The sequence below is a fragment of the Triticum aestivum genome, chromosome 5D (genome assembly GCF_018294505.1).
Source record: "Triticum aestivum cultivar Chinese Spring chromosome 5D, IWGSC CS RefSeq v2.1, whole genome shotgun sequence".
NCBI lineage: Eukaryota > Viridiplantae > Streptophyta > Magnoliopsida > Poales > Poaceae > Triticum > Triticum aestivum.
Genome location: NC_057808.1, coordinates 516608505 through 516630395, shown reverse-complemented (window position 1 = coordinate 516630395; position 21891 = coordinate 516608505). Strand labels below are relative to the sequence as shown.

At 45.0% G+C, this 21891-nt stretch overlaps 1 protein-coding gene across 2 annotated transcripts; it reads right to left on the bottom strand.

Moving 5' to 3' along the window:
* Positions 1-980: 980 nt before the first annotated feature.
* Positions 981-3990, bottom strand: LOC123123380 (uncharacterized). 2 transcript variants are annotated; one of them, XM_044543884.1, is made up of 2 exons: positions 2674-3990; positions 981-1329 (listed from the first exon to the last, which is right to left on the bottom strand). In XM_044543884.1, exon 1 carries the CDS (start codon positions 3721-3723, stop codon positions 2770-2772), a length of 954 nt encoding a protein of 317 aa, XP_044399819.1. In that variant the 5' UTR covers positions 3724-3990; the 3' UTR covers positions 981-1329; positions 2674-2769. The 2 variants fall into 2 exon arrangements, with proteins under 2 accessions (XP_044399819.1, XP_044399820.1); XM_044543885.1 differs by having other exon boundaries at positions 981-1326.
* Positions 3991-21891: the final 17901 nt, after the last annotated feature.

Genomic DNA, 21891 nt, shown 5'->3' with positions numbered 1-21891 from the left:
AACGCAACTAAGTGATTCATTACTACCACCTCAGATTCAGAGATAATTTGTTGCTTTCAGTTCAGCACTAAACAAGCCGATGTTTTGCTTGTTTGTACTATGTGTGGGGCTCTCTGCCTTGTTGGCCAGAATCTGTTTAGTCAAGTGTCTGGCACTTGTTGGAGTTAATTGCGTATAAGGTTACTATTGAGCATTATAATAGAGTCAAATGTACTCCCTCCGTTTCTTTTTACTCCGCATATAAAATTTGGTCAAAGTCAAACTACACAAAATTTGACCAAAATTATATAAAAAATATAAGCATCTACAATACTAAAATTTTATAGTATGAAAATACGTTTCATGATGCATCTAATAATATTGATTTCATATTGTGAATGTTTATATTTTTTAATATAAAGTTAGTCAAACTTTACAAAACTTGACTTTGACCAAACCTTATATGCGGACTAAAAAGAAACGGAGGGAGTAATTGCTCATGGAGGAAGTATCTCTTAGAAACCTGTGTTTCAGTGGGAACATGGAAACCAAGACGTGAGCCATTGCATCTATGATCCAAGGGCTTCTTCTCCCACCAACCTCACTCCATGCACTTTACCAAAAAAAGGCCTAGGATCTTTGTGCGAAGTAATAACCAGTCATGTGGGCGCTTGTATGAAAAATGTTTGGTCAACAACCCAAGTTTCAAATCCAACGACCCACGCTTGAGTTTCCATGTTTACACCGAGTGAAGGCCTTCCCGCATAAAAAACATAATCCAACTTATTTATATAACTTTAAATTTATGTTAATTCGAACAATTATTCAGTAAAAATAGATAAACTGATGCACAGTTGCACATGTATAGTAAAAATTACTGAGATGGCATATATAGTTGTCCCACCTGTGTTGACACTGAACCATGGCCAAGGTATTCTGTAGATGCATCATGTGTGATTTTCTGCCCATATGGTGTGCACACATATAGATTTGCTTTGATAGATTCAAAATTTCATTCCTTCCAATAGACATAGAAGCAGAGGATCAAACAAACCCAACATCCGCTGATGCAGACTGCACTACAGCTCATGCAAAGGTAAGAGCAAATTACCCGCCATAGAGAGGCTTCATGGCAAGAAATTCATTGTCAGTTACCGAAATGACCAGACCTTAAATGCTGAGTTCTTCTATTTTAAAGTGCAAGCAACGGAGCATCTAGAAAATGAAGCGCCACTTGAATCGCTCCCAGTGATTAATACAACAGTTGTTTTAGACGTTTAGGCTCTTCGTCTTCTATGTCAGCAGAAGGTCACACAGCAACCGAGGATCCTCTTGCAGCTCCATCTTCTTCTGAACATGACCAACAGAAGAATTCATCATCAGAAGCAAAACAAAACTGAGGTATGCAAAACAGATTTAAATTTCTATAGATTAAATTCATCAATGCTCCCGTTTACTAATACAGTATGCTAATTGTTTTCCAGCCATTGAATGAGATAATAAGTTCAGATGGCAAGAAAACACGGGCAGCCAATATAATATGCCGCAAAAGAATCGCTCCCTGCAAAAACAGAGGAAGCTGTTGTTCAAGACAACTAGACTACATTTCAGACGTGTTGTTACCCAATAGTCGTGAAAGTTTCTCTTTGTCCTGTAAACATGAACCGTCTTGTGGGCATGTGTGCATGTTCGTTAAACTAGGTAGCCTATGTTTGTGTGCTTCTTTAGAAAAATACGTTGTTCAAGTGGCAGTGGTGTCCTTTTGGTTAAATCGTTGTAGATGTGAACCGATCGGCATGTTTCCATGTCCGTTAAACTAAGTAGTTTAAGTTTGTGTGCTCCTTTGAACCAATATGCTCTTTGGATTGCAGTGGTGCCCATTTTGTTTAAATCGGAACTAGCTGCTTCTGTTGTTTGGCCACCATCTTTCCCTATTCTGTTTGGCTATGTTTTCTCCTTGGCAAGACATTTCATTATTCCACCGATGAAACAGACTAGACCATTCTATTTCTGCAATCCTTCAAACTTTTGCCATCCATGCTAACTTATTTTTCTATCTCCATGATGAATCAAGTCATCTGCTGGAGTGCATTTAGCTGTGGCCTAAAAGGACATGGTTTACAAGCACCAGCAGAATAACCTGCAATTTAGCCAACAATGGGCTCGCCCAGGCCTCCCGTCTGGCGCGGCGTGCGGACTGGAATTGGACGAACTCCAGGTGGCAGAAGTATGTTCAAGGAATTAGAGTTTGACACATCCTTGTCTACTCGCATTCAACGCTACACCAAGTGAATTTCTAAGCAAGCCCATAGCACAACAAAGTAGATTATCTAAACAGCCAATCAATCGTGTTAGGAGGTAAAGTAAACCACAAAACAAACACCTTTGTGGAATCTATCTTTTTCATGTGTTTAATTAATGTAGTGATTCAAGGACATGATGAGAGAAGTGAAGTTGTAACTAATTAGAATAAACTACACCATCATCATCATATTAAAATCCCCTTTTGGGCACGAAGCAAGTACTGCTTGTAACCTTGAAACTACATCAGGCCAATCATATAATTGCATGATAGATATTAATGATCCAGGGAACCAGTAACACAATAGTACTAACTGACCAAAAGAGGAACCAGCTATAGTATTTTAATTTCTATATATACTGTCATTCATGTGCAACATTATTCAGAATTACCTTTTTCGAGGAGCTTGAAGATTTCACTTGGGAAGAAGATGTAACCAAAGGATCTTCCCGTTCTTAGAGCAGCTACCCCCTTCAGAGTCTTGCTCCTCATGTCAAGAGCATCCACGACTGTTCGTCCCTGTGGTCAACCTTGGCCATGATGTAAACAACATCATCGTCATGCAAGCTGAGAGAAGGATGCCCTGCGTGGAGTCTACTCAAGATTGGACTCTCCATTGCAGCCTCGACACGAGGAAGCAACCCAGAGTGGCTGTCGTCCACCGCAATCTGTGATGCCTTGAGCTCATGGCTGATTATCCACTTCTTATCGGGCTCCAGCCATCTTTCTATGGCGGCGCCCCAGTCCTGCAGAGTGTAGGTGACGCCATTGTCTGATCCAGGCACGGGATGAGCCCACACCTCCATGTATCTGATGCAGCCATCCGAGCCGACAGCAACATCCCGATCATAGCCTGCAATTCTCTTCTTCTTGGGCGGCGCCAGCACAGGGAACCGTATGAAACGATGGACTTCATCATCACCATCTAGCAGATCACAGATAAGGATGCCTTTCACATGGTCGACCCAGCAGATCGAGCCCGGGAGGGCGAAGGACTTGGTCGGGATGCCAAAGTCACATTCCTGAGGCGACTCGGCATGCATCAGACGAGTGCTCCAGGTCCACGACCCGTGGTCGAACTCCAACAGGTCGACGGCGTAGTACCCCCGGGCCAAGGTCTTGTGGAGAACGGCGACAAAGAGCCTGTCTTGGCCCGGGCAGCGCAGAAGGCCGATAGAACCGTCCGTGAGCGGGCAGGTGGGGAGGGGCATGACCATGCTGAAGCGGGCGCTGGCGCTGTAGAGAAAGTAGTCGTTGCCTTTCGGGCCGACGGGGATGCGGAGGAGGGCGACATCGCCGTGGGTGCGGAGGACGCGGGGCAGACGGTCGAGCGGGGTGGCAGGGAGGAGGCCGGGGAGGTGGACGGTGAAGTAGGAGAGGAGCGGCGGGCGCGCGGCCCAGAAGGTGAGGCAGAGGACGTCGCCGCTCTCGGTGGTGCACATGCACTAGCTGGTTGAGGCGCTGGTGCGGCCGTCGACGTAGACCAGCGTGTCAACGAGGGCGGACTCCGACAGTAGGTGTTCGCCGTGGTGCGGGGTATGCGGAGGAAGCCAGCGGATGGGGCGACATCGGGGAAGATCAGCCTCCATCTCCATGGCAGAGCAGATCTGCGGCGGCGGCGAGCTATGGAGAGTCACAGCACAGCACAGCAGAGACGGGCGAGGGGAGAGAGCTCTTGGGGATTGGGAAGGGGAGTGGATAGCCCCGGCGGATGTTTTCAGCCACAAAATCCAGGGCGCGTCACGTGCCCGCCTGCCTCGGCTTCGTGCCTTTCTCGATTTGATTTTATTGTTTTTTAACAACGCCTTCGGATATTTTCGTTGAAAGAAATCTTATAAGAGCAAGAGCAAGTGCAACCGGGCAGGTTTGCCCGACGAACGAGAAAACACCACCAATCGCGCTCTTCATAGCAGACCCAAACTTTCGGACTAACCGACACTTCCTATTCGTAGCTCATGTCTGAAATGGATATAGGGATATTCGGATGCGCCAGGATACGGGCGCCACGTCAGATTGACCGATACAACCCACACTGGAACACAGAGGAACCACTATTCTGACGGGCGCCTCCTTCTCTCCATGCCATATGGCCCCACTTCACGTGCTGCCCGAGGGAGCAACTCCGTCTATTTAAGCCGGACGTCCTTAGCCGAACCCTATCCGTTACATTTCTTCTCTACGTCGCCGCCAGTTCCAATCTGTCGCCCACTTGCCATGTCGAGGTGTCGATCACCATGTACTTGATGCTGACAGCGGAACGCCGGTTGCAACTCCTGGAGGAGATCCGGGCCAGGCACGCGGCTCGTTTCGCTGTTGGCCTGCCTCTGGATTCGCCGGAGCGGGAGGAGGAGGAAGAGGATGACAAGCAGCAGGCGGGAGATGATGATGAGGGGGAACAACACCAGGCAAAGCAGTCGCCGAAAACAGAGCCCCAGCCCATGGAGGAGGAGGCGGTGGAGTCAGAGGAGGAGGCAGAGCCGGCTGCGGGCTTCGCCATGGCAGAGTGCGAGGTCGCGCAAGTGGCAGAGATGGCGTAGCAGTCCGCCATCCTCGAGTCCATCCAAGGAGAGGACAGACGCTTCATCCTGCAGTAGAGGGCGGAGAGCGACGAGCTCGTCACCTCTATTTCAGGCGATCACGAGGCAGAGTTCCGTTGTTGCCTGTCTACCTGAAGCCGGGCACAAAGATCGTTCACATCTCCAAGAATGAGTAGTTTTAAATATGTACATAGTACGTAGGTTTTTTATCTGCATGGCCAGTATGAATTTGAGGTATGAAGTTCAAGGTTCACGAATGTGGTAGATGATTTTTATGTGTTGCCTGATCAATATCCGTGGACGCGCCCGGGTGCGTCCGCGGGCGTTTGAGGGACGAATTTTGGTACTTTCGGTTGTAGATGCTCCAAGGCGCATCTTCAATCGTGGACCTCTAAAACAGATAAAATATCCGTTCATGATTGAGTAGGAACACGTCCATGGATATGGATACGGGAGGTATGTCCACACACATTCAAAATGGAACTTGACATACTAGGTGATTTTCATGCAAATCTAATATTTTTCACTTAAACCGGATCATATTCATGACATTTTCGACATATTTCATTAAATAAAAATGCCCGGAAGTAAACCCAGTCTAAATCTTCATCGTCATCCATGCTCCAAGTCTTTTTTGGTGGCACCCCGGCTTAGAGCGGTTTACCTTGCATTGCCAGCCCGGAGATCAACTCGTCTAGCAACACACAAAAACTTGATACAGAAATAACCGTTTTATTAATCTCTTGCGAATACATAGGTTCAATGATTACATAAGAAAGCGAGGCCAAGCGGCACACACGGTGCGACTGCACTTATGTACATTATTTAATAGACAAGTCAGGGGCCTCGGCGGTAAGGGGAACATCTACTCGACAGCGGAAGGACGAGGTACAGGAACTCCACTCCACAAGGACACTGCTAGGACACGGCCTAGAACGCGAAGTACCGGTCGACGCCAACTCCTTGCACGGCTCCTCCTGCATCAAGCATGACACGCGAGGTGAGTATTTTGAATGTACTCGCAAGCTCACAGCAAACAAAGCAAACACGACAAACAATAACAAGGCATTTAACAGATTAAATCATGAGCATGAACCTGATGATTTCATTCTTAATGTGCACGTGGATTACCATCACGATCCTCTTCGACTAACTTACCCATCTCGGGGTTACCTCATAACCACCATTGGCATCTTACCATCGTGATCATCACTCGATCACACCAACATCAACTGTAGTTTTCCTCACACGATCACCAACTTCTGCATGCACAGACTCAGTGTTCTTAAGTGTGCAAGTTAATTATTTCTATTGACCCATAGTGTGACCTACTACAAACTGTGTCCATAACCGAGGACACGGCTATCGATAGGTTATACACTTTGTAGAGGTTACTACACTGTGTCTGAAGGCGGAGAATAGGGCTGCCAACAAGCGGAGGCGGGTCGAGCAAGAACTGCAAGCGACTCCAGCAGGCCTAGACTTCATCAGCAGCCTCCCCGATGATATGTTGATAGTCATCATCTCCCTTCTCCCAATCAAATATGGGGCGCGGACAACCGTCCTTTCCCGGCGGTGGCGCCCCCTATGGCACTCCACCCCTCTTGACTTCATCGACACCCACGAGCTTTGCCATGGCTATCGCAAAAGCTTGGATGCATTCTCCAAGACCCTCGGCAGTCACCATGGCCCAACCAGAGGCCTTAGCATGGGCAAGTTCCGTTCCAACGGCAAGGATCGAGCCAAGCTTGACGACTGGTTCCGATCCCCCGCCCTAGATCAGCTCGAGGAGCTCACTTTTGATGATGGGCACATGCGCTCACTGCCAATGTCCGCGCTCCGCCTCGCGCCCACGCTGCGCGTCCCCAAGTTCATGAACTGCCACCCCCCTTAATGACACGCCCGCTCTAATTCTACCACGACTGAAGCACCTCGAGCTCATCACTGTCTGCCTCCCAAACGGTGACATGGAGCGCCTGCTCCGTGGCTGTACTGCACTCAGGTACCTTCGTCTTCAGGCGATCAATGGGTTGAGTAGGTTCCACATCATCTCCATGACTCTCTAGACTATTTATGTGTGTTGCTGGTGCTGCAAGAAGACATCACAAAATGTGTACCATGGTATGGTCATTGAGGGCACACCTTCACTTGAGAGATTACTTGTAGTTGATCAAGAAGTTCCAACAAGAATCAATGTCATTTCTGCGCCGAAATTGATAGTGGTGGCTACTCGTTTGACAAATACTCCGAACTTGTTACTGGATCCACACTCGTTCAGGTACAATAGTCGCCTTCTATCTCTCCTTCTAGAAATTAACATTATTTCTAATTTTGAAGATGTATGTTCGTCTGTCATCCAGAAAATGATTCTGACAAGCTTGACCCCAAAACTGCGCACGGTGAAGGTCTTGGCACTAGAATCTATCGGGCCCAACCTGGACCAAGTTGTCAGTTTCCTGAGATGCTTTTTGTGCCTGGAGAAGCTATATATCGAGGTGATGTTCCTTTCCTGTTAAATGTTAACTATAAGGGAGTTTAATTTTTGACACCTTTTTTCAAGTTTACAATGATAATGTACTACGATTTCTGAAGGATTTTTTGAGGATTTTAGTACATACATGCCCCCCCCATATTGGTTGCTTGATCCATATGGTTACAATCCATAAGCATTTCTCCTTTGGATTCATCTGTATTAGTTTTCTGAGATAACTTTTCATCCACTGCAACCTCTTGTGAAGAAGACTACATTTTTTTAAATTGTAATCAAATGCCCATGTTAATAATGTCGGATCGAAGATGGCACATTAGTGCATTTTACAAATCCTGCGAACTAAATAGGTCTGCAGTAGTGTTTAAAACTGCATGTAGGTACTAACATGTTTTCTTCTTTTGCAGATAAGATTAGGCCCGGTGGTGGAAAATATGTGATACAATATAACAATCACATCGAATGCCTAGATCTGCATCTCTCAGAAATTATTTTGAACTCCTACCGGGGGACCTTACCATAGATTATATTCGCCAGGTTCTACCGGAGAGTCAAGACGAAAACGTGTGCCAACCCCTATGCATAGGTTCATGGGCGGAACCAGCAAGTTGATCACCAAAACATACATCAAGTGAATCAATAGAATAACCCATTGTCACCACGGTTATCCCACGCAAGACATACATCAAGTGTTCTCAAATCATTAAAGACTCAATCCGATAAGATAACTTCAAAGGGAAAAATCAATCCATTACAAGAGAGTAGAGAGGGAGAAACATCATAAGATCCAACTATAATAGCAAAGCTCGCGATACATCAAGATCGTGCCAAATCAAGAACACGAGAGAGAGAGATCAAACACATAGCTACTGGTACATACCCTCAGCCCCGAGGGTGAACTACTCCCTCCTCGTCATGGAGAGCGCCGGGATGGTGAAGATGGCCACCGGTGAGGGTTCCCCTCTCCGGCAGGGTGCCGGAACAGGGTCCCGATTGGTTTTTGGTGGCTATAGAGGCTTGCGGCGGCGGAACTCCCGATCTATTCTGTTCCCCGAAGGTTTTAGGGTATATTGGTATATATAGGAGGAAGAAATACGTCAGGGGAGCCACGAGGGGCCCATGAGGGTGGAGGGCACGCCCAGGGGGGTGGGCGCGCCCCCTGCCTCGTGCCTTCCTCGTTGCTTTCTTGACGTGGACTCCAAGTCTCCCGGGTTGCTTTCTTTCCAAAAATAACTTCTCCAGAAGGTTTCATTCCGTTTCGACTCCGTTTGATATTCCTTTTCTTCGAAACACTGAAACAAGGGAAAAAACAGGAATTGGCACTGGGCTCTGGGTCAATAGGTTAGTCCCAAAAATAATATAAAAGTGTTTAATAAAGCCCATAAACCATCCAAGATGGATAATATAATAGCATGGAACAATCAAAAATTATAGATACGTTGGAGACGTATCAGCATCCCCAAGCTTAATTCATGCTCGTCCTCGAGTAGGTAAATGATAAAAACAAATTTTTTGATGTGGAATGCTACTTGGCATAATTTCAATGTAATTCTTCTTAATTGTTGTATGAATATTCAGATCCGAAAGATTCAAGATAAAAGTTCATGTTGACATAAAAGTAATAATACTTCAAGCATACTAACTAAGCAATTATGTCCTCTCAAAATAACATGGCCAAAGAAAGTTCATCCCTACAAAATCATATAGTTTAGTCATGATCCATTTTCGTCACACAAGAATGCTCTCATCATGCACAACCCCGATGACAAGCCAAGCAATTGTTTCATACTTTAGTAATCTCAAATTTTTTTCAACCTTCACGCAACAGCGCAACGACCCGCAAACAGAAAAACTGCAAATCTGAAATTTGTCATAGGGCTTCACAAACAAGTTCAAATTCAAATGACATAAACAGTTTGCTCGCGAATAAAAGCGAAGTTCATTACACAAAAGAGGGCATGCAAAGGTATGCGCCCATGTCCGGCATCATCTTGGGGGTCGATCTTCACTCGGCACCATGGAGTCCATCTTGAAGTTCATCGGCGCCACCGTAGCCACCTCCGTCGCTTGTTCCAACTCCCGCACCGAAATCATCCACATTGCCACCGTATGGAGCAGAGAAAACACCATCGGAACTGGCAGACGGATCGGCCAAGGCAACCATTCTCCTCTTCAAGATCTCTTTCCTTGCCATATCATGCCATGTTTTGGTGACGTCATCCATGTCATTGCGGTTCATTGACATGATCTTGTTCTCTTCGGCGAGCAACAATGACAGCGATTTGTTTTCAGAGGCGCGTACTTTTCTCTCCTCAATGGCAGCTCTGCACAGCCCCTCTTCCTTGAGCATTTGCCATTTTTCTTGCTTCTCTTTTGCCTTCTTTTCGTCCAACTCTTTCTTGATCTCCAACGACTTCAACAACATTAACTCGTTTGATTGCACCATGGCATCAATCTTCTCCCTCAAGCTTGATGCTTCTTGCTCTCTCTTTATCTTCTCTCTAGTCTTCTTGTCGCCATCGGGCTTGTTCAAATTTCTTGGGCCATCGTCATCCTCATCTTCATCCATGTTTGTAAGTGAGCCTCTCTTTGGTGGGGACTCTTTGTCGATCAACTTCCACTTGTCGCACTTTTGGAGCAACTCCCAACAATGCTCTAATTTGAAGAATCTGCCTTCTGAAGCTTCCATGTCCTTGTATCTATGTTGAGAAATCTTGTCCTACACAATGCGAACAAGATGTTGCAATCATTTTTCATGATACATAATGATGATGCACAACTTGAACAAAGGCAAAGCAAACTCACATAGTCGGACTCCACGGTGCCACTTGGAGGTGCACTGCGTACTTGCTCCAAGCAAGCTGCACATAGGCTTGATGTTCTCCCAATGAAGCGACCGAAATGTGCGTGGAGTCTTGTTGGGGTAGTTTTTCATAATGCAGAAGTATTGATCTTCGATCCTTTACCAATATCTCTTGGCGGTTTGATTAGTACCCGTGCATGCATCAAGACACACCGCACTCCATGCTTTGATCAAAGCTTGATCTTCCAAGATGGTGTAGTTCTTCGATCTTTGGCTTTTCCCAGCTTTTGCTTGTGAATTCTCAAACGCTTCCGCTTCGATCTCCGCCAAGTCGTCCGCACAACCATGATCGTCCATGCCGCACTCTGTTTCATTGTAGTCGAAAGGTTCGAAGGGGGCTTGATCAATGTCAACCGCGTTCGTTAAAGTCGGAACCTTCCGGCCATTTCGAAGAGATATACCTTCGAAATGAAAGAGAATCACCAAAATCCGAAGAGATATACCTTCCGGCCATTTCGTCGAACACCTCGCTCGTGGGCGGAGCGACACCGTTGAATGGCATCGCCAAAGCACCTCCTTGCGGGGGGATGGAGTGAGAGGTTGAAGAAGATTTGTTCCTTGAAGTCGGAACCTTCCTCTGCTTTGCGCCCGCGGCCTTGCCGGCCTTCTCCGCCGCCCGCCGGGATCGCACAGCGGCATTGCCGCCCAGAGCGCGGGCCATCGCGGCGGGGGCAGCCGGATTCCCGCCTTGCACAAGCACATTGCCCTGCCGCTTGTGGGCAGGCGTAGCGTGTGCTTGGGCGACGCCGGCGGGGCCTAGATAGCCGACGACGAGATCCGCCCGAGGGGAAGGGGCATGCGTGACTTCGACGGTGACGGGGGCAGCATGGGGTCGTCCATGGCGGCGAGGGACGGCCGGGGAGGAGCAGCCAGAGCTTTCGGAGGGGGGGCAATGGTGGCGGAGGGTGCGGGAAGCGGGAAAGGGGGCGCGGAAATGTCCCTCCCGCCAAATCTCGCGCCGGATGGGGGTTGAGCTCGGGTCGGCCTCCCAGCCCGTGAAGATAGAGGTTGGGGGAGAAGATTTGCCGCGCCCCGCAAAAATTTTTGCGGGCCGGGGCGTTTTGCGGGGTCTACTCGTGCAGATTTTCGGCCCTGACCCACAATTTGGCGGTTATTTTGCGGGCCGGGGCGTTTTGCGGGGTCTGCTAGAGTTGCTCTAATGCGAGGGATAAGAGTTTGTGATGGGTACTTGGTATGTCTTGACTTGTGCGTAGACTCCCCGGCAACGGCGCCAGAAATCCTTCTTGCTACCTCTTGAGCATGCGTTGGTTTTTCCCTTGAAGAGGAAAGGGTGATGCAGCAAAGTAGCGTAAGTATTTCCCTCAGTTTTTGAGAACCAAGGTATCAATCCAGTAGGAGGCCACATGCAAGTCCCTCGTACCTACACAAACAAATAAGAACCTTGCAACCAACGCGATAAAGGGGTTGTCAATCCCTTCACGGCCACTTGCAAAAGTGAGATCTGATAGAGATGATAAGATAATATTTTTGGTATTTTTATGATAAAGAGTGAAACTAAAGAACGCAAAGTAAAATAGATGTAAACTTATATGACGGAGAATAGACCCGGGGGCCATAGGTTTCACTAGTGGCTTCTCTCAAGATAGCATAAGTATTACGGTGGGTGAACAAATTACTGTTGAGCAATTGATAGAAAAGTGCATAATTATGAGAATATCTAGGCATGATCATGTATATAGGCATCACGTCCGTGACAAGTAGACCGACTCCTGCCTGCATGTACTACTATTACTCCACACATCGACCGCTATTCAGCATGCATCTAGAGTATTAAGTTCATAAGAACAGAGTAACACATTAGGCAAGATGACATGATGTAGAGGGATAAACTCAAGCAATATGATATAAACCCCATCTTTTAACCTCGATGGCAACAATACAATACGTGTCATTTCCCCTACTGTCACTGGGATTGAGCACCGCATGATTGAACCCAAAGCTAAGCACTTCTCCCATTACAAGAAAGATCAATCTAGTAGGCCAAACCAAACTGATAATTCGAAGAGACTTGCAAAGATAACCAATCATACATAAAAGAATTCAGAGAAGATTCAAATATTGTGTAGGAGATATGCCCTAGAGGCAATAATAAATGATATTATTTATCTCCGAGTTCATAATTATGTTTATGTTCCATGCTATAACTGCTATGGTTCTCGAGTCTGCAATAACCACGAGGCTCGGAGGAAGACTCATATGCACGTGTGGAATAATAAACGGTAAAATGTATTCCTAGTCTGGCCTCTAAGACTAGCTCAAGTGTTGCATGATGGTTATGTTTTCCTGATCATGGGCATGTCTATGTCAGCAACCTTGAGGGCATAATGTTAAGAGAACATTTGTGTTGAATCGACCCGGCATGATGTTATGCTATGAAATTCATTCGTCACAAGTTTATTGGTACATAACACAGAGATGGTTAACGTTTGCATGATTCGTTAGACCATGAGAGTATCGAGTTTCTTCATGCTTGCTTCATGAACTTTGGGGTTTGTTAAACGTCATCCGTAAATGGGTGGCTATTACGGCGGCTTACGGGTTCATGGAAAAGTGTGTCAAGTAACTTGATAGCTCAAGATTGGGATTTGCTCCTCCGACGATTGAGAGATATCTCTGGGCCCTCTCGGTGTTACGGTATCCATCATCGTCTGGCCAGACACTTTGTGATTTGATCACGGGGATGCCGGAACACGATAACGAGAAAAGAGAACAATACCGGTAACGAGGTAACTAGCATAGTGGACAAGTTGTTGATCCACGGGAATGCCAACATGTCTCACCTCGGGTATTTGTAACATATCGCGAAGCAACAGGAATAGCACACGGCAACTGGAGGTTCACTCGAATATTTATTCGTGTGGGTATAGGGGTCAATATGGGTGTCCACGGCTCCGATGTTGATCATTGATCGGAAGGGGTTCCGGGTCATGTCTATACTTCACCGAACCTATAGGGTCACACGCTTAAGGGTCATCTATCTGCTGAATACTAGACAGGGAGTCTGAGAGAAAATCACCAAAAAAGTTTCGGACAGCGGAATCGTACCGCAGAGAGAGGTCATCGGATAAGTTTCGATGATACCGAAAAGTTGTTTCGGGATACACCATTAAGTCAAATTGGTTTCGGCACATGCCTGATAATTCTTGGAGGATGCCAGAATCATTCTGGAAGCTTTTTGGAATTTTCTGAGATAAAAACCGGAAATGTTCCGGAGCTGCCGGAGCCACTTCAGATGCGTTTCGCAGATGAAAATCACTAAAACCGGAATTGTTTCGGAACGCGTTGAAAATCATTTTAGTGGGTACTGGAAATGTTCTTAGCCCACATAAATATTTTCAGTTCGATCGGACGCTGAAAAATGTCGTCGTGAATAGTGAAAATCAGCTTTATGGTTACTTTATGGAAAGCCACCTTTTGGGGCTTTGCTCCAAAAGATCTTGGGGATGACATGGATGGATAGGAGCCATTTTTGGGCCCCTCATGGGGGTGTGGCCGGCCACATGGGGTATCCCCCCTTGGGGACCCTCTTGTTCCTTGGTTTCACTCCTAGGTCCTTGTGGAAGGACTTCATTCATGTGCATTTTGGGTTTTTTGTGAAACTACCCTACCCCCTTGGGATTTCCTATAAATAGAGGTGGAGGGGCAGCCCTCCACACTCATCCCTTGCTCTCATACACATGCCATGCATTATCTGGCTTCTTCTCTCCCTCCCACGAAAAGAGTTTCGTAGAGCCGTAAGGCTGTCTGGTTTCCGGCAGGAACTAGTTCTGGACGGCGAAGCCCTGCCGGATAGATGACACCGTATGTGTGCAACTCTGTAGAGAGATCGTAGTTTCGGTCTTAGTTCGTGAGTGCCTCCCGAAGGGCTGTCCGTGTGACCGTCCGAGTTTCGAAGGTCCTCCCGAAGGGCTGTCCGAGTGACCGTTCGAGTTTCGAAGGTCCTCCCGAAGGGCTGTCCGCGACACCGTCCGGGGGGCTGTTCAACCGCCTCCTGGAGGGCTGTCTGAGGAGCAGATGAGGGTATACATCCTCGCGGTTGGGAGGTTGTAAATCCTAGCTGCGGGGATCTGCACCGCCGATCGTCATCGACTCTACTTCCCGCTGCGCTACGAGTCGGTAACGAAAAAGATCAAACCATGTATGCAGTCTCCATAGTGGTCCTGGGCTGGTGCGTAGGTCGGAAAATTTTTGTTTTCTGCTGCGGTCCCTACAGTGGCATCAAGAGCCGTGCTATGCGTAGATGCATGTTTCGATCTAGAATACATGGAGATGTATGGGTATTGCATAATATAATTAGGTAGTAGATGAGATCTATTGCTGAAAATTATTTATGCGGGTGACAGATGAAATCTGTTACCCGAGGTTCTTGTTGCTTCCCTAGAATTTGCGTTTGCTCAATCTCGAGACAGCATGGTGGAATTTGACAAAGTTCTGGCAATCCGTGATCCTGATTGATCATGGAAGTGCTATCAGTTCTTTGGGTTCTGCCGTAGTCAAAAGAAAGATGAAATTCGCAGATGAAAGGGCATTGCAGATATGATCTGCACGGGGGTCATGCGTATGACGAAGTTTAGTATGGGGCTCGAGATTTAATTATCCCGTGTTTCATACACCCCGAGATGTTAATCTAGCAACCTGAATAATCATACTTGATGATAAAACGTTGGTAGCTGCGGTTTAAGTCAAAACCTTAGAAGCCACGTAAAATAAATTTTTGCATAAACCTATTAGAGGCGTCTAACTTGGTTTTGCAGGATGTGCATGTGATGTGGTATAGCAGTGCTCATACTAATTCGATTATGTATGAGATGACTATATGATGTAATTTGATTAACATGACCTACGTGTCATGATTCGGCATGATGGCTGGAGCCATATGATTGCATTTTAATGACCTGCGTGTCAACGTTGTTGTAATGCATTATTTTGTTAGCTATAGAGATAGCAATATTATCTGGTGCATCGACAAGGTGGTGGCAATCTTCGTGAAGGTGACCACCGACGCGAATGCCGAAGACGAAGAAATGAAATACTTCTCCGTCAGAAAGGGCTATACCATATCATGCTATTATGAATTGCCTGAGATGTTTATCCCTTATGATGCACCCTTCTTGATTGCGCGGTAGTCGCTTTTATTAGGGTGATCTCTCACTTAAAATATCAAGTAGTTAGTGTTCTCCCAAGTGTAGCACCGTCACGGCACCTATCTTTTCGGGGTGCGCCATGGATGCATGGGTACGAACGATTAGAGAAGTGTGAGGCGGGTGAGGTCAGACCTCGCAGCAAGATCACTTGGTTGTCTTGACGTTCATGGCAGGATCGTCCTGAGCTCGGAACACACGCATCGAAAGATGAGCAAGAGTCACATAGAGATGTGATCGGCAAGTTGGCCTACCGATTAAAATTCCCGTTATGAGATGATGATTCTATGGCGATGAATTGAAGTCTGGATCTTGTATCACTCAAAATTAATTGTGAGAGATATTGATTTGAGTGGGAGCGCACTGTTGAATTAACATGTTTAATTCTCAGTGCAATTAATTATGAACACTGTCTAAGTGTTTCTTGCCTAATAGTTGTAGAATAATGGCTCGCATTTCCACCTTCCCTATTAAAATTGAATAGCTGTTAAATATCTGGTTAAAACTTTACGATTGGTAACGTAATATGAGGATTGTCCTCAAAAGTGCCGAGAAGGACTTTGTCCTATCGCATGCTTTCCGTATCCTCCCGCTAATGCTATGGATCATGTGACTCTCGTCCTTCGATCCAAAAGCTAGAATTCTGTTACGGTCAAGTGGAATATGTTTGCTTCCATGAAACCCAAACTTCGAAAGTTGGGATAGTTATATGATATTCATGGAACTGAAAATTATTTTCAGATACAAACAAAGCAATGTTTGTTTGCAAGTATTAGTAAAAGTGTTTACTATGCATTTGACTGTTGGGAAAGGGATCCAGAAGAACGCCTGTCATATAATGAAAGGTGAATAAAACAACAACTTAAAGAGAAAGGAAGTGTCTAAAGGGTGTTAGTATGACTTACACGCCTAGGAAGTCCGGGGCTAATGCCACTCTTAAGTTGGGTGCTTCTTCTGAGAGTAGGAGAAATACTAAAAGTTAAACTGTTAGCAGTATAAAGGCAAAAGGAAAGAAAACTGGAATATCCAGCTCATGTATGAATGTCATCAAGTTTTTGATGTATAGAAGGCTGGTCAAAGATATAGTTCTTACGAATTATGGTTAAACATGTTAATCACTAATTCTTGGGTATTGTGAGTTCATCACAAAATTGCCCGCTCGATTGCATTCTGTTGCAACTCGATGTAAGAACTACTATGGCCTGAAAGACTAGCTAGAAATGAGGTTAAGGGATACACAGGGAACATAGTAAATGTTACTATACCTTCCATCGGTGTATTGCCGTCTGTATTTATTTTCATAATTCATTTAGAGTTTTACAAACTCTATCCCATTGCATAAGGTATCTTGCAAGAAGGTTGTTCATAAGAGAACTTTTTATGTTCGATGTTATGAATAACACAAGGGCCATACTTTCATTATGAATGAGATGTATGTTATGAATATTGATAATAATACAATACCTCTGGGTTTACTTTCATAATTCATTTTAGAGTTTCATACACTCTAGCCCATTGCACAATGTTTGTTGCAAAAGAGTTGTTCATAAAAACAACAATTGTTGTTAAGTATTATGAATAACATAAGGGCCATACTTCCATCATCGATGGGACGTATGTTATGAATATTGAGGGTAATATGATACATCCATAACACTAACGCTAAATGTCGCAAGACTAAAAGAATACCACACAAGTGTGGCACTACATTTGGTCACATTGGAGAAACCCGCATGGAAAATTCCATTATGATGGATTTTGAAGTCTTTTTGATTTTGAATCATCTGACACTTGCAACTTTCCTCCGAAAAGTGAAGTGACTAAAATACCGTTCACAGGCCATAAGGAACGAACAACAAACTTATTAGTGATCATACATTTGATGTGTGTAGTCCGATAAGTGTTGTTAGTGGTGGATTTATTTATCTTCATAAATGACTCAAGTAGATATATGGATATTTACTTGATGAGACGTAAGTCTGGATCTTTTGAAATCATTCGAAAGGTTCTCAAAAATGAAGTAGAAGTTATTGTAACAAGAAAATTATGTTTCTGCAATTTGATTGCACAAAGGAATATTTGAGTTACATGTTTAGCGAATGTCTGATGAGTTGTGAAAGGGGTTTCATAACTTGCACCTCCCGGAACACCACTGCAAGTGGAAAGTCCGTGGAGATGTAATCAAACCATTCATGACATGGTAAGGTCAAAGATGACATAAATAAATTTGCCATTATCCTTTTTAAAGTGATGCTTTAGAGACTGCGGCTTTTACACTGAAAAGAGCTACATCGGGTCTGTTGAAATGAAGCCATGGTATGGTACGCCCAACCATGTTATATCTTTTCTTAACATTTGGAATATGGGGCTTGTGTAAAAGGTTACAAACCTATTCCAAATCAGACAAGTGCTACTTTGTAGGTTATACCAAAATGTTGGGTATTCCTCCCTCACTATACCGAGGCAAATAGTTTTGCCGCGAAATGGTGTGCTTTTAAAGAGAATGGTTCTTTCAAAAAGGTGAGTGGGATAATAGTGCAACTCGATGAGATAAACAGTATCTAAGTCATCAGATCAAAGGAAAGAGACCTTGGAAGTAATTCCAGAGTTTCCTACTGCGACTGATACGGAAGTCTCTACAATAAAATGTATGAACTTCGGTCGAACTTGCAGCTGAACCACGTAGGCAAGGCTCGTGCAAACCTCTCAGGTGCGCAAACGAGATATTGTTGTTAGACAACATTATACCTACGATACACAAGGAAGCGTTGATGGGCCCTGACTCCGGAATTGGCTAAATGCCAATACAACCCAAGTTAGTTTCCATATAAGTGATTCAAGATTAAAACCTTGATACACCTTTCGAAAGACTTAGAGTCTAACGAATATTTATGGAACTTAAAACTGATATGGATAAAAATGTTTTATCCATAAAGCTCGACTTGTTGAAATAACAAGTTCAAGAGTTGACTACGATGAGGTTGTTTTCATCGTAGCGATGCTTAAAGTCGGTTCGGGTTGAACTAGCAATTAATACATATTTCAATCATGAGATATGAAACATGGATGATAAAAGGATTTCCATCTGATGGAAATGAAAGCTAGGACTTGTATATGATACAGTCCAAAGTAATTTGTCGATCCAGAGGATGCTAGTAGGTATGCAAACTTCAGAGTTCCAGCAATGGACAGAAGAGAGCAAAATGGAGTTGGAATCTTCGTGTTTTGATGAAATGGTCAAAGGGGTTTTGACTTCATCAATGGGTAACGAAGATGCTTGTAATTCAAGAAAGTAAGTGGGAGCGCAATAATATTTCTAAAAACCTTATGTGCTTGGCACATTGGTAATTGGAAATAAATTTCTTGACACGAATTAGGACTTCATTTGAAAATAGTTTTTCGATGAAGTGCTTAGGCTAAATAGCCTCAATATTAGGCATGATGATCTATGGAGATAGATTTACCTAATGGGGCTAAGCAATGAATACATATTGACAAGATGCTAAAACCTTTTAGCATTTAAAACGCCAAGGAGTGATTCTTGCCAAAGTCACATGGAAGGAGTTTTTGCAAGACTCGGTGTCCCAAAACACTGATGAGTAAAATACATGATGCAGATTCCACACACTTTTGTGTTTGGATTAATCATGTATTCCATGGTATGTAAAACAACCAGATATGTCCGATACTCCCAAGGTGTTGCGAGTATGGATACTAAAGTGATCAAAGTACTGATCGTGGGACAACAGTGAAAGATGTCATTGAGTACTAGAGTAAGTACTGATGATATGTTTTCTTGCAAGCGGAGATCATGAAGAGTTCGTTGTAAAATGTTACATCGATAGTCTTCATCTTTTCACCGTGCGATTTTCGATTTAAGTTAAGGGTTTTGTGTAACACACAATGTGGTGGCACAGTTAGTTCGAATTTGTTCAAACTAGTTACGGTGGCGAATTCTATAACAAGGGCTAAGTATGTTGACGCTTTAGAAGCGACAAAGAAGATGTTGAATCATATAGTTCATTCATGAACTTAGTATAGTTCCAAGATGGCTTTTGACAATGGGACACTACTGCAGGTAGTTGCTCCATAACTCAGTCTGAGGAATCCAGGTTCGAACTGTGATTCACATACATACAAAGCCAAGTCCACACAAAATATGAGTTTTGTGAAAACGTGAAAACGCGAGGACATGCAAAGATACACACGGAACTGAAGTCGTCAGATCCGTTGGACATCAGGCTATACCACAAGCGAAGCATATTTACACCGGTGTGCCACAGGTGTAAAGTGCATTAGCATTAACTAGATTATTGACTCTAGTGCAAGTGGGAGTCTGTAGGAGATATGCCCTAGAGGCAATAATAAATGATATTATTTATCTCCGAGTTCATAATTATGTTTATGTTCCATGCTATAACTGCTATGGTTCTCGAGTCTGCAATAACCACGAGGCTCGGAGGAAGACTCATATGCACGTGTGGAATAATAAACGGTAAAATGTATTCCTAGTCGGGCCTCTAAGACTAGCTCAAGTGTTGCATGATGGTTATGTTTTCCTGATCATGGGCATGTCTATGTCAGCAACCTTGAGGGCATAATGTTAAGAGAACATTTGTGTTGAATCGACCCGACATGATGTTATGCTATGAGATTCATTCGTCACAAGTTTATTGGTACATAACACAGAGATGGTTAACGTTTGCATGATTCCTTAGACCATGAGAGTATCGAGTTTCTTCATGCTTGCTTCATGAACTTTGGGGTTTGTTAAATGTCATCCGTAAATGGGTGGCTATTACGGCGGCTTACGGGTTCATGGAAAAGTGTGTCAAGTAACTTGATAGCTCAAGATTGGGATTTGCTCCTCCGACGATGGAGAGATATCTCTGGGCCCTCTCGGTGTTACGGTATCCATCATCGTCTGGCCAGACACTTTGTGATTTGATCACGGGGATAGCGGAACACGATAACGAGAAAAGAGAACAATACCGGTAACGAGGTAACTAGCATAGTGGACAAGTTGTTGATCCACGGGAATGCCAACATGTCTCACCTCGGGTATTTGTAACATATCGCGAAGCAACAGGAATAGCACATGGCAACTGGAGGTTCACTCGAATATTTATTCGTGTGGGTATAGGGGTCAATATGGGTGTCCACGGCTCCGATGTTGATCATTGATCGGAAGGGGTTCCGGGTCATGTCTATACTTCACCGAACCTATAGGGTCACACGCTTAAGGGTCATCTATCTGCTGAATACTAGATGGGGAGTCTGAGAGAAAATCACCGAAAAAGTTTCGGACACCGAAAAGTTTCGGACAGCGGAATCGTACCGCAGAGAGAGGTCATCGGATAAGTTTTGATGATACCGAAAAGTTGTTTCGGGATACACCATTAAGTCAAATTGGTTTCGGCACATGCCTGATAATTCTTGGAGGATGCCAGAATCATTCTGGAAGCTTTTTGGAATTTTCGGAGATAAAAACCGGAAATGTTCCGGAGCTGCCGGAGCCACTTCAGATGCGTTTCGCAGATGAAAATCACTAAAACCGGAATTGTTTCGGAACGCGTTGAAAATCATTTTAGTGGGTACTGGAAATGTTCTTAGCCCACATAAATATTTTCAGTTCGATCAGACGCTGAAAAATGTCGTCGTGAATAGTGAAAATCAGCTTTATGGTTACTTTATGGAAAGCCACCTTTTGGGGCTTTGCTCCAAAAGATCTTGGAGATGACATGGATGGATAGGAGCCATTTTTTGGGCCCCTCATGGGGGTGTGGCCGGCCACATGGGGTATCCCCCCTTGGGGACCCTCTTGTTCCTTGGTTTCACTCCTAGGTCCTTGTGGAAGGACTTCATTCATGTGCATTTTGGGTTTTTTGTGAAAATACCCTACCCCCTTGGGATTTCCTATAAATAGAGGTGGAGGGGCAGCCCTCCACACTCATCCCTTGCTCTCATACACATGCCATGCATTATCTGGCTTCTTCTCTCCCTCCCACGAAAAGAGTTTCGTAGAGCCGTAAGGCTGTCTGGGTTCCGGCAGGAACTAGTTCTGGATGGCGAAGACCTGCCGGATAGATGACACCGTATGTGTGCAACTCTGTAGAGAGATTGTAGTTTCGGTCTTAGTTCATGAGTGACTCCCGAAGGGCTGTCCGTGTGACCGTCCGAGTTTCGAAGGTCCTCCCGAAGGGCTGTCCGAGTGACCGTTCGAGTTTCGAAGGTCCTCCCGAAGGGCTGTCCGCGACACCGTCCGGGGGGCTGTTCGACCGCCTCCTGGAGGGCTGTCTGAGGAGCAGATGAGGGTATACATCCTCGCGGTTGGGAGGTTGTAAATCCTAGCTGCGGGGATCTGCACCGCCGATCGTCATCGACTCTACTTCCCGCTGCGCTACGAGTCGGTAACGAAAAAGATCAAACCGTGTATGCAGTCTCCATAGTGGTCCTGAGCTGGTGCGTAGGTCAGAAAATTTTTGTTTTCTGCTGCGTTCCCCTACATATTGTTCATAGATAATCTTGATCATAAACCCACAATTCATCGTATCTCGACA

What these genes read in the sequence shown, in the direction of transcription:
- LOC123123380 (XM_044543884.1), bottom strand. Translation starts at nt 3,723, where the DNA reads ATGTGCACCACCGAGAGCGGCGACGTCCTCTGCCTCACCTTCTGGGCC.